The 12,696-nt window shown below is 37.1% G+C and overlaps 3 protein-coding genes across 4 annotated transcripts; 1 reads left to right on the forward strand and 2 right to left on the reverse strand.

Moving 5' to 3' along the window:
• Window positions 1-4,094: 4,094 nt before the first annotated feature.
• On the reverse strand, window positions 4,095-4,781 carry LOC122024801 (histone H3.2). Its single transcript, XM_042583508.1, has one exon. The coding sequence runs from the start codon at window positions 4,715-4,717 to the stop codon at window positions 4,307-4,309; it is 411 nt and encodes a 136-aa protein (XP_042439442.1). The 5' UTR covers window positions 4,718-4,781; the 3' UTR covers window positions 4,095-4,306.
• A 1,482-nt stretch (window positions 4,782-6,263) lies between these two features.
• Window positions 6,264-9,291, forward strand: LOC122023665 (glycosyltransferase BC10-like). Of its 2 annotated transcripts, none has more exons than XM_042581916.1 (3): window positions 6,264-6,484; window positions 6,568-7,457; window positions 7,907-9,291. In XM_042581916.1, exons 2-3 carry the CDS (start codon window positions 6,945-6,947, stop codon window positions 8,546-8,548), a joined length of 1,155 nt encoding a protein of 384 aa, XP_042437850.1. In that variant the 5' UTR covers window positions 6,264-6,484; window positions 6,568-6,944; the 3' UTR covers window positions 8,549-9,291. The 2 variants fall into 2 exon arrangements, with proteins under 2 accessions (XP_042437850.1, XP_042437851.1); XM_042581917.1 differs by having other exon boundaries at window positions 6,603-7,457.
• Window positions 9,292-9,858: 567 nt separating this feature from the next.
• Window positions 9,859-10,679, reverse strand: LOC122024512. Its single transcript, XM_042583161.1, has one exon. It carries the CDS (start codon window positions 10,492-10,494, stop codon window positions 10,003-10,005), a length of 492 nt encoding a protein of 163 aa, XP_042439095.1. The 5' UTR covers window positions 10,495-10,679; the 3' UTR covers window positions 9,859-10,002.
• Between the last annotated feature and the right edge of the window lie 2,017 nt (window positions 10,680-12,696).

The following is a 12,696-nucleotide window of genomic DNA, read 5'->3' on the forward strand; positions in this document are numbered from 1 at the left end:
AAATAAAATTATGTCGATAATATTTGTTACGGAAATTAATTTCCTTTTAGCAAATAACTACGAAAATTAATTCGGTTAGAAATCATCGACAGAATTTTATTTTTAATGATAAACTATTTCTAGACGAATTATCCCTCGACAAAATAATTCCCGGCGTAATTCATCACTAAACACCTACACCGATGAACTTACAATGAAAATTTTCATTGGTAAAGCTATTTTATATATATATATATATATATATATAGCACCATCGTCTAATATATCATGTCACAGTTTTATAGAGGGGGCATTGTGATTTACTTTCCTTTGTGTAATTATAATATAACGAATTATAAGGGCACGAGCGTTAAAAATTATTCAGCTACACATTAGGGTTAGTATTCCTTCAAAATCAAACAAACCAAATTAAATAGATTGAAAATTGAATAAATTAAAAAAATTTCGAATGCACTCAACGGATCAAAATCAAACTGACCAAATTAATAAATTATCAGTTAATTCAATTTTCAACCGAATTAATTAATATTTTAAAATTTTATTAGATTTTAATTAAAAAATAAGATTTTATTTAATATATTATTTTTTAAAAAAAATAATTAAATTAATATTTTTATTCAGTTAATTCAATATAATTAAATTATTAAATTTAAAATCGAAACGGAATGAATTAACTAAAAATAAAATCAAATTTAATTAAAAAAATGAAAACCGAATTAATAGAACCGTTGGATTCAGTTAATTCGATTTTTCTAATGTTTTTCTCATCCAGGTGTTACCGTCTTGCATCTTCCTCCGGAAACGATGAACACGAACACGCGGCTCCCCGCCCTCCCTCTTCGATCAAACGTGGTGGAGGAGCTTCACTTCGCTTTCACTACTTCCGCGACCCTCCTCTTCTCTCGCATCCGGATCTTATCAACCCGCGACCCCTGCCTCTATGCGTTTCTCCGGATTCTTTTTCCTCTTCCTTCTCCTGATTTTCATGAAGCACACCCATTGGCACGAAAGGTTGCTTGTTTTTCTTCCTCGATTACTCCCTCCTTTTTCATTTTTCTGGTTAGATCGGTTGGTCGAACCACTTTCTCTTTGGTTTTCTGGATAAATTTCCTGATTGCATTTCAAGTGATTCTCGATCATGACGGTATTGATCTTCGTGTTCGACGAATTATTTCCTTGTTCATGATAGAATGATAGGTAGATTTTGCCAGATAGGCGTGCGGCAGTTATAGATCTTAAGTTCTCTCAATAGATTTAGTAAAATTTGAACTATACCTGAATTATCGCATGATATAGTAATGCTGGTGGATTGAACCTGCCGAAGAAAAGGATTCGTTTTTATTAGGCTTCCTAAGTGATGTAACCTTCTGGATTGGTACGGAATAATGAAATTTGGAAATGCCTTGTAATATTGTACATCGACCCCCTACTCTCACAGAATTACTATAATCTACAGGGTAACAATGATTGCCCCTTATTTTTTTCAATAACAAGGCATGAACAAAATTTGATTCACTCGTCTGCCAAAAGACGATTTGATCGCCCTTAACATCCCCGTAAATTCGTCCCTATACCAATACGAAGGAGATAAATCACGAGTGACTACTAATCATTAGTGCAAGTGGTCAGGTGAGAGAAGGCATGCTCATGGACTATAAGCAAGAGAATTTGTAGCAGTATACGACAAGAAAATTATATGCAATTATGAATTCTGATGTACCAAAGTTTTGAAAGAAAGTGAAATATTCATACCATTTTCCACTCTAATTTGGCTCCACTTGTTAATTTTCTTATTTACAATTTGGATCTTACATAAGCTCATTTGCTCATCAAGAGTATCCACATCAATTTTTCTATCCAAAATACATAATTTAAGGTAAAAAAAATTATTTTATTAAATTTAGATATTCATTTTTCAATACGCTATATATCAGCTTCTCTATTTCTTCTCTTTCCTCTATAATATTTAGAGAATAGAATTTATTCCCTAAATTTAGAGAAGTATTGTTTATAAATACATAATTTAGAAATGGATGAGGTAGCTGATGTAAAAAAATTTTAATTTTAACTATCCTATCTAAAATTTAAGATAAAATTTTTAAATAAAGTATATGATATGGATGCTACTATCATAGTTGGGAAGGATATGTGTGTTGAATTTGAAGCTTCTTCAGTTTGGTAAAATTTCATTTTAAGATTTCTGTTAAGGGGCAACTCCTCAAATGCCTGATTGTTTTACATGGGTCGTTAATGCCCTGATTGTCAACTGCTAATTATATAGAAATACGACTGAAGAAAAGGACAAAAAGAAACTTGCAGCTCCAAGATTGAATGAAAGGATATTATCATCATCATTGTCCAGCAGATCAGTGGCTGCTCATCCTTGGCATGATCTTGAAATAGGTTGATACTTGATAATGTTTTAGTGGCAACATTTTATCTATTAGTTAAAGTTTTCTTACTGCAATTTCTGTTTAGGTCCTGAGGCCCCTGCTGTGTTCAATGTTGTAAGTATTTTTGATTTCTTTGAAATCATATCAAGTAGGCATATTAAATCAACTATCATAATTGCCCCCCTTCCCCTCACGTGAAGAAAATACAAACTGAAAGGTGTGGTTTTATTTGACGAATATGAACTGATGTCAATAATCAAGTATTTACTCAATTTGAGGAACTGCAAGTATTTGACTTTTAAACTAGAGTTTCAGAGAAAAATAAGGTTTAAATGTCAGTGGAATTGTTCTGATAACCGTGTTGGATATATGTGAATGGAAAAGAGGTGGAAAGGAACCTTAATCAGCCCTGTTTTGGTTATGTTCTATATCAAGTCATTTCATTTATTGAAGTTGATTTCTGTAAGCTGTCTTGGTTATGTTTCATATCAAGTCATCTCATTTTTTAGCATTAGGTTGTGGAGATCACAAAAGGAAGTAAAGTGAAATATGAACTTGACAAAAAGACAGGGCTGATTAAGGTTTGTCTACTCTTCTACATTTAAATTTTATGTTCAAACTTTTAAACACCATTGCATGTTATTATGTGAGCTATTTTGTTGATTGTATCTGTAAATTTTTTTCTGTTGATACTACTGAATCACTGGAGACATTTTCAGGTGGATCGCATCTTGTCCTCTTCAATGGTATACCCTCATAACTACGGTTTCATTCCTCGTACACTTTGCGAAGACAATGATCCAATGGATGTTCTGGTCCTCATGCAGGTTGAACCCTACTGCTAAAAGCTATTTAATACTAAGCCTTACATCTTCTGTGATATACACAAACTATAAAGCTCTTGCATTAGTTTTCCAATGTTATTTAGCATGTCGTGATTCGTTTATCATAGTGAAAAAGACTAATGGGAGAACCAAAGTTCACCTGAACCTAGCTGGTTACTACTGTTTCATCGATGAGGATGGTGCTTATTTTATGGAAATCGCCTATGAATAAGAACCAGTTCTTCCTGGATGCTTTCTACGAGCCCGGGCCATTGGTCTTTTGCCTATGATTGATCAGGGAGGGAAGGATGATAAGATTATTGCAGTTTGTGCTGATGATCCTGAGTTCCATGACTTCAATAACCTTACTGAGTTATCTCCTCACCGTCTTGCAGAAATAAGACACTTCTTTGATGAATGTATCCTTTCGTAGTTTAAGTTTTTTCTCCAGTGATGAAATTCTAGGTTCTTGACAAGCTCTTCAGACAAAAAGAATGAGAATAAAGGGGTTGCTGTCAATGAATTCTTGCCGGCAGCTACTGCTCGAGGAGCCATTCAGTATTCAATGTAAGCTTTTAATCAATATTACATACTAGTGGAATTAGCAGAGCTTTTTCTTTTTGTCAAGAACATTTACCCTTAATTTCTGTTTAATTCAGTAAAACTTTCAAAAAGAAACCAAGAAAGCATGAATAGTTGAAAATCATGGTTTATGGTTCTTGTTGCAGGGATCTTTATGCTGAATACACGCTGCAGACCTTGAGACGGTAAGGTGCCTTCCCAGATTTTAAAACTGCTTTAGTCGAAGCCAAAGGCAGAGATTGATTACAGAAATTCAAATAGAGCACTCGTAATTTGTTGCGTAAGCAAACTTCGATTGAAGATCATCAAAATCTGATATTTTTTTAAAATGCACAACCATTTTTCGACTGATGCATCTTTAAGCTTCAAGCTGAAACTAGAAGATTTAGTGTCGGGGATTACAGCTAAAGTTGAACAGCACCTTTCGATAATAAAAATCAGTACTTTTGAAAAGGCAGAGAGAACAGAACAATAAACAGAGTAGGGATATAGCACGAGACTTATAACTCAGGCCCTCTCCCCGCGGATGCGGCGAGCGAGTTGGATGTCCTTTGGCATGATGGTGACCCGCTTGGCATGGATGGCGCAGAGGTTGGTGTCTTCGAAGAGACCGACAAGATAAGCCTCGGCCGCCTCCTGAAGCGCCGCCACGGCCGAGCTCTGGAACCGGAGGTCGGTCTTGAAGTCCTGCGCGATCTCGCGCACGAGGCGCTGGAACGGCAGCTTGCGGATGAGCAGCTCGGTGCTCTTCTGGTACTTGCGGATCTCCCTGAGAGCCACGGTCCCGGGGCGGAAGCGGTGAGGCTTCTTAACGCCGCCGGTCGCCGGCGCCGACTTCCGGGCGGCCTTCGTGGCCAACTGCTTCCTCGGGGCCTTGCCGCCGGTAGACTTGCGAGCCGTCTGCTTCGTTCTCGCCATCGCTTGCACCGACGCAAAATTAGGGATCCACGAACCAGAGCCGGCTGAGAAATCGACAGTCGAGATGGAGAACGAGAGCAGCGAAGGGGATTTTAAATAGGGAGAAAAGAGGCGGGATCCGGTATTGGTTTCGAGAATTTCGGCGCCTGATAGAGTCGTTCGTCGGATTAGTTCTCCTTGAACGGTTAGGATTCAGTCTGATGATGGCGATCCGTGGGCTTCGCGATGATTGGTGGTTATTCTTTAAGGGGCAATCATGGCAATAACTCGTGGGACAGATTCGCGTTGGGTGTGGTTGCCTACTTGCCTATGTGATTTGAATATATAATATAATAAGGTATAAATTATAATATAGAACCATGTGCATTATATTTTATTTTGTATTGTATTTAATATTTAAAATTTATTTGTCTTTAAGAAAGTCATATTATATAATTTATTTAAGAAATTTACCTGCTTAGTTGTGTGCTTCCTCTGGGATAGATGATCTTTGAAGCAAAGGCTCTGGCTTCGGCTCCAAATAAAGATCCTTTGATCTAGATTTTTAAATTAATTTGAAATCCCTATTTATTTATTTGATGGGGTAGACGGTATCCCACATATTTAATAAGTAGAGTCTAACTCACCCTGTAAATAAGTTTGTAGATCCTCCTTGGTCCAGAAGATCCTAGACTAGAGGATCTAGCTCCAATCTAAGTAGAAATTCTTTGATCCAGGATTTTTGAATCAGTCCTGAATCCTTACCCATTTATTAATGGGGTGGATTATACCTTACTTGTTAAATAGATGGGAGTTCACCCCATAAATGAGTTTGTAGAGTTATTTCTGATCTAGAAGATCTTAGACTAGAGGATCTGGCTCCAGTCTGAAGACGGATCCTCTAGTTTGTAAGTTACGGATCAAAAAATGATCCACTCCATACATTAGTTTGTTTTGATGGCCCCTATCTATTTAACAAAGTAGGTTCATCAAAATTAACTAATTACAGTAAATAGACTATCCTCTTGTCCATAATTTACAAACTAAAAGATCTCGACTGCTTAGTCCAAACATGAATCCTCTAATCCAAGATTTCTAAATCAATCATAGATACATTCATTTATTAATAGAATGGATATATCTTATATGTTAAATAAGTACGATCCAGTTCACCCTTATAAATGAGTTTACAAGGTTTTCTTTTATCCAAAATATCTTGGATAAGAGGATTTGGCTCCGCGCCTGCATAACAAATATTAATATTGATTGGAAGGGAAATATTTTTTTTTTATTTTACAAACTATAAAATGTAAAATGTAACATTCTAAACTATTGGGGAAGAATTAGATGAAAGCACGACGTTTAAATTGAAACTTATATTAAGGAAATTGAGACTATTTTTATAATGCAATGTATGAGGTTGAGAGATGTTTTGTAAAATGCATAAAATGTTAGATCGAGATAAAAAAAAATTGTTCTTTTTTAAATAAATGAAGATACCAGCATGCTGTACTTGGACCCTATTCGTGTTGGCCAATAGAAGCGCGGTATACTTTTCTAGAAATTTAAATTGGATATCTGCATTGTCGCCGTTAGTTCCCATGGAAAAAAAGGGAGAATACGCCAGTCCAAAAGGATTCCTTTCGATTGGCGACTATGGAATTGGATCGGCAACGCAACAGCAACCTTCGATGCTCCGCCTCGGTTCAATCGATCGGAGTTCAGTTGGCGTCGCGATCACCGGCGACCTAACTCCGCCCAGCAGATCGAAGCAAGGAAGAAGGGAAGGTGAGTTCAGCTTTCTCAATATCGGTTTTTGTCTTGTGGAGTTCGGTTGGATCCGTGTATCTTTGTGTTGCTTTGATTCGTAGGTTTTTGGGGAAAAGATAAGATTTTGTTGTTCTAGTTGAGGAGGATCGAGAACTGAGATCGGAGTCGCGGCTGATGGGTGTTTGAGCTGGGGCTTCTGTTTGATTTCAATTCATTTCCTCTGACTCCTGAGTCCTCACAGAAAGTAGGGGGAAACCCCCAGTTTTTTGTCGACGTTTGGAACCTCTGGTGGTGTATTTGGGATTAGTCGGAGCTGCAAAGTCTGGAGGAGGCTCCTTCAGCTATCTGGAAGTCGAATAGTTATAAATCGTCAGCGATCTTGAGTTGGGCTTTGGAATTCTTGCAAACAAGAAGCTCACTTGATAGAAAGAGTTCAGAACCTAAGGCCTGAAGTGTGCACGAGAACAAAATTTGAAGTATGTGGAAGCTGACTAGAAATGAAGAGGAGGATTACTTCCCTTCATCCCCAAGAAAGGACTGGTCAATTGGGCTGATGAAGTTTGTATTGGTTCTAGGTATTTTTATGATGGGGGTTGTTCTAGGATTGTGCTTGAGCTCCACCTTTACCCACGACTTCAATTCACGGACTGAGCTGTTCTTCCCATCAACGATGTACTCTACGAACTGTGATAAGGACTGTTTAAGCATTAAGAGCTTTCTTGGCCCAAAACACTTGAAGCATAGCATGACAGATGACGAACTTTTCTGGCGGGCATCATTGGTTCCCCAAATGGAGGAGTATCCATTTAACAGGGTGCCAAAGGTGGCTTTTTTGTTCTTGACAAGGGGGCCATTGCCTTTTGTGCCACTTTGGGAAAGGTTCTTTAAGGGACACAAAGGGTTATATTCGATTTACGTCCACACGTTTCCTGACTATAAGCTCAATGTCAATGAGGATTCTGCATTTTATGGCCGACTAATCCCAAGCGAAGTAAGTACTCTGTTTCAAACCACATTCCAAATATTTCCTACCTATATCTATTGAATGATTGTTAAATGGCAGATGAATCCTAATCAAACTGCCTAATATTTTTGTGTCATGACTCATGATACAATTTTTTTTTTCGTTTATCCCAACATCGGCATAAATGTCTTGCATCTCAAAATGGATGTGTTTCATGTTCTTGGTAATGGATTAAACAAAATAGATAATGTAATGCTACCATATAGTCTTCTGTACAGTTACAGTTTAGATAAATGCATGTTCATTATAGGAATACTTTTTTTTGCAACTTGTTTAAATTATTTGAGTATGAACAAGTATGGACATTCTTCAGTTATCCTTGTCACCATTGTTTAAAGTTCTAGTTAATTTGAAACAATGCTCAGAAGCTCAAATTAAATTTCATTTATATCTCTGTATGGATTGGTGTTTTGCAGGAGGTGTATTGGGGATCTATTACATTGGTTGACGCTGAGAAGCGTTTGTTAGCAAATGCTTTACTGGATTTTTCCAATGAACGCTTTGTTCTTCTCTCCGAAAGCTGCATACCGATATATAATTTCCCCACTGTCTATGAGTACCTCATAAACTCTGCCCATAGTTTTGTTGACTCGTATGATGTGGATACGCCACAAGGGCGTGGACGCTACAACCGACGCATGGCTCCACATATACAGCTATATCAATGGAGGAAAGGCTCTGAATGGTTTGAGCTCAAGCGGGAGCTGGCAGTAAGCATAGTTGCAGACAATAATTATTACTACATCTTTAGAAAATACTGCAAGCCTTCATGCTATCCTGATGAACACTACATTCCAACATACCTGAACATGTTCCATGGTGCTCTCAATGCAAATCGTAGCATCACTTGGGTTGATTGGTCAAGAGGTGGGCCTCATCCAGCAAGCTACGGTGCTCCAAGTATCACGGCGGGTTTCATCAAAGCCCTTAGGAATAATGGGACCTTCTGTATGTATAACTCGAAGTCATCTTCCATTTGTTTTCTTTTTGCAAGAAAATTTGCTCCTAGTGCCTTGGCACCTCTGATGAACCTCACTTCCGAAGTCATGGGCTTTTGATATGTCCTTTATTGTCGGTGTCACTCCATGAGATTGATTCCTGCCTGTTTTATATAGCAGATAGATGGCTTATGTGTGATTTACCCTGTTCTAACTTTGGTCTCGGAGATGAGAAATGAGAAGGAACAGCTGAGCAGAACTCTTCTAATTTTTTGACGTTTTCACAGTAGTTTGTATCAGGAACTCACTTTGACACCTTTTTATAGCTAGTAAAGTTCCTTTTACTTTGTCCATCTCACACTAGTTCTGCGAACAAGTTGGCCTTTATCTCATTTATTGACTTCAATGGTGCAACTTAGAAAAGTGAAGAACTTTGTATCCATTTCGACATCTGCATTTCAAATATCAGGATCATATGCCTATGGGAATTTGATCGACCAAATGTTGTTACACTTTTGTCTATTGTTAATTCGAATACATTCAAGTTCCTAATCACAAGGCTGTCTTTTTCGCTGACTGGAAAATTAAGCGTATTGAGGTGTCTGCCAAAAGAGGAGGCCAAAACAGTTTGCTATTTTGTCAGATATTAATGAAAATTTTGTAATATTTCAGTTCTATAGAAGCATCTTATAGTAAGTGCCATTAGTTACTTCCATTTTATGTCACACTGAATGGTAAAGTTTGACAAGGAAAGTGATTAGATTAAGTTCTTCCCTTAATGTTCCATTCTTGTCAGTTTGGCTCAAGCAATGATTGTATTTTTCAATTGATCTGTAATTAATTCTCTGTTTTTTCTTCTCAAATGTAAAGACTTAGCAACAAGACTTACTCTTCTATGTTAAAAAGATGCTATGCTACATCTCCTAACTCATATTGAATTGCTACAACAAAGAATTTAGGTATTAATAGAAACTGGGAAAAGAAAAACACATCAATTGTCAGAAGAAAGAATAAAACAGTACAAAATTAGTAAACGTTATATCAAAATGATTAGGTTTGGTGTTCGAATTTATTTATATTCATTCAATATACATAAAATTAATTTTAACATTAATATTTATGAATCAGGTTCGTCATTAAAATTCTTATTAATATGTTAAATAAATAAAAAAGAATAAATTTAACATTAATATTTATGAATCATGTTCATCATTAAAAAAAAAAAACTGTTATTGATCTGTTAAACAAATAAATAAATTTTTATATTTAATAAATAAATTTGTATTGCCAAGCTTAATAATTCACCAAATAAATTTAAAATATAGAAAAGATATTTGAATTGAGAACTCAATATAATAAATAATGCAGAATTATGGGAAAAGAAAAACAAAAGGGAGAAGCAAACAAGTACTGAAGTCGTTATTTAAAACACTAATTTTACAGGATTCGGCGATCTGAAGCATGATTCTAATTCACAATGCTGACAAGAATTTATTTCATTTTCACCATCAAAGAAATGCTTTTTACCGCACCGTCTGTTTTTTTTTTTTCTAAACAAGAGATCTTAAACGGGCTCATGATTCGGCCGACAGGGCGGCGGCGGCGGTGGCGCAGTCGAAACCGCAGCTGCAGCTTGGACATTCCTCGAAGTTGGAGACGGGGAAGGAAGCGGAGAGAGGGCCGACGTAGAAGTTGAGGGCGGCGTCGCTCCGCGCGACGCTGCCGATGCTGAACCAAGCGAAGAGGATCTTGACGCTGACCCCCTTCAGGTTGGTCAGCGCCCCGGCTTCCACCTTCCCAGTGATCTTCCTGCCGTACTTGAGCACGTACCCGCCGTCCACCTTGAACTTGCAATCGCCGGCCAGGAACACCGTGAAGCTCCCGTCGCCCTTCAGCTCGTAGCTCTGCACGCCCTCCGGAAGGATGCCCTTGGGGAAATCGAACTTCTCGAGCATCTCGTAGGCGGAGGGTTGCTCGGAGCCCGGCGAGTCGGCGGAGGAGAGGGTTAGGGCGGAGACGAGGAGGAGGAGGAGGAGGACGCAAGATTGAATTTTGAAGGTAGCCATTGGCCCATTGCCGAAAGATTGGATTTTGAGATGGTTTCGTGAAGATTGTCTCGCGAGGAATCGAATGCGGAGAGGCGATTGGATTTTGATGACGAACAGGAGGCGGAATAGAGTTTAGGCAGGTATGAAACAGGCCCAAGCAAGGTGGCGACAGACTGGAATTTTGGTGAAGCACGTTAAAATATTGTCTTCGGGATTCCGAAAAGGAAAAAAATCAAAATAATAATTTTTAAAAAAAAAACAAATTGTGTGTTCCGCATGCAAAATCTCTAGAAATAGACTTAAGGGTAGGCCATTAATCTATCCAATCCATTGTTATCTCTCTCCTAAATGGTTTCACTAACCCTAATTTCTTTGATAGGCACCACCCTTTTAAGAGGGGGTCTTGTGTATTTTAGTTTTGCTTGAATTAGTTTTGAGAAACACTTATTTATAGGCCGCTACTTGTGCCACTAAAAGAATAATCGAGATTAGCGACTAAATTATTCGGTCGCTAAAAGTTTCATTGTCAACATTGATTAGTAATGGAAAAAACATTCCATCACTAAAATTAACGACTGAAAGTTTATTTTCATCGTTAATTTTTAGTAAAATTTTGATAGAACCTTTTTTAATTGAACAACCATATTAACATCAAAACAATATCATAAACGACGGTATCAACAATGATATCACATAAACAACGATATCAACTGTTACATCAATATTTACTGTATTAACAAAATAAATATAGATCAACAAACAAAGTTACAAAATAATAATACATTCAACATTCATTATATTAATAAATCATCGTACATAGTTCAAAAACATTTCAAATACTTTCATCACAAAATCAAAATAGTTCTCAAACCCCCCTCTCTCTCTCTCTCTCTCTCTATCTCTCTCTCTCTATATATATATATAGTATCAAAAATATCAAAATCATTTTATATTTTTTTATTAGTGATAAACAAAAAACTAAATAAACACACCTCAGACTGAGTTACTTACCAGTAGTGTTCGAGTCCTGACTCTCCTAAGAGTCAAAAGCATTCGGTGTTAGAAAAGCAAAAGAACTCATTAATGGAAAGCGAGAGAAGAATTTGTGCACATGTTGCTCTATTGTCATCTGGACCCGATCATCAATCGGCACCTCTACTATTGTCATATGATCCTTCAATTCTTGATTTTTTTTTCCTTAAGACTTTCACTTAATAGATGATGAAGAACCAGGACGACGACCCCTAGGAGCCCTCGCATGCTCATAAGCGACTTTTGCCATTCATACACTCAGGATGATTACACGGATGACAACCCCAATGAAAGTTGTATTTTTTGCATTTATAATGATTATACAAATAATATAACTCATTGTCATTCATACACTCATGATGACTCTCTTAACAAACTCTTCAACTCCATGAAAATATTCTTATGTGATAAATATATTTTCTAACATATTATACATCCAAGTTTTATTAATATATATTATAATCTAATGAGAAAAAAATTACAACATTATTAAAAGTGTCAAACTAAGCATGCATATTGTTGGGATTCAATCAAAGTCTCATATTGAAAAAATTTAGAAAATATAATAGATTTAAAAGGATATAAGATATCTTCATTGACATGAGGCCTTTTGGGTAAACTCTAAGAGTAAAGTCATGATAGCACATGCCCAAAGTGAACTTCATGTCATTGTGAAAATATGTGGATCTTCTTTTACACAACAATTAGTATCAGAGCTATAGGTTTTGACAGATTTCTTCAACATGTCGGGGATGACTTCTGCAAAGTTTGATGGAACCGGAAACTTCGGATTAAGGCAGAGAAGAGTCAAGGACTTGTTGGTGCAACAAGGCATGGTAAAGGCGCTAGGAGGAAAGCAACCAAAAATCGGAAAGCATAGAGAGATCAGATTAGGAAGAACTTCAAGCGAAGGCAGTGGCAACAATCAGGCTTTGTCTTACGGATGATGTGATGTACCATGTCATGGATGAGGAGTCACCAATGGCAGTTTGGCAAAAGCTGGAAAGCCGGTACATGTGAAAATCACTGACAAATAAGCTGTATCTCAAGTAGAAATTATTCAGGCTGAAGATGACAAAAGGAACCGATCTAAGTCAACACATCAATTTCAACTAAATTGTGAGTGATCTGAAGTGAGTTGATGTGAAGATCGAAGATGAAGACACGGCGCTGATGTTGTTGAATTCT

Source organism: Zingiber officinale, chromosome 9B (assembly GCF_018446385.1).
Source record: "Zingiber officinale cultivar Zhangliang chromosome 9B, Zo_v1.1, whole genome shotgun sequence".
In the NCBI taxonomy this organism is placed as follows: domain Eukaryota; kingdom Viridiplantae; phylum Streptophyta; class Magnoliopsida; order Zingiberales; family Zingiberaceae; genus Zingiber; species Zingiber officinale.

What these genes read in the sequence shown, in the direction of transcription:
- LOC122023665 (XM_042581916.1), top strand. Translation starts at nt 6,945, where the DNA reads ATGTGGAAGCTGACTAGAAATGAAGAGGAGGATTACTTCCCTTCATCC. An exon ending in GCCGACTAATCCCAAGCGAA is followed by an intron (nt 7,458 to 7,906) that starts GTAAGTACTCTG and finishes GGTGTTTTGCAG; the next exon opens with GAGGTGTATTGGGGATCTAT.
- LOC122024512 (XM_042583161.1), bottom strand. Translation starts at nt 10,494, where the DNA reads ATGGCTACCTTCAAAATTCAATCTTGCGTCCTCCTCCTCCTCCTCCTC.
- LOC122024801 (XM_042583508.1), bottom strand. Translation starts at nt 4,717, where the DNA reads ATGGCGAGAACGAAGCAGACGGCTCGCAAGTCTACCGGCGGCAAGGCC.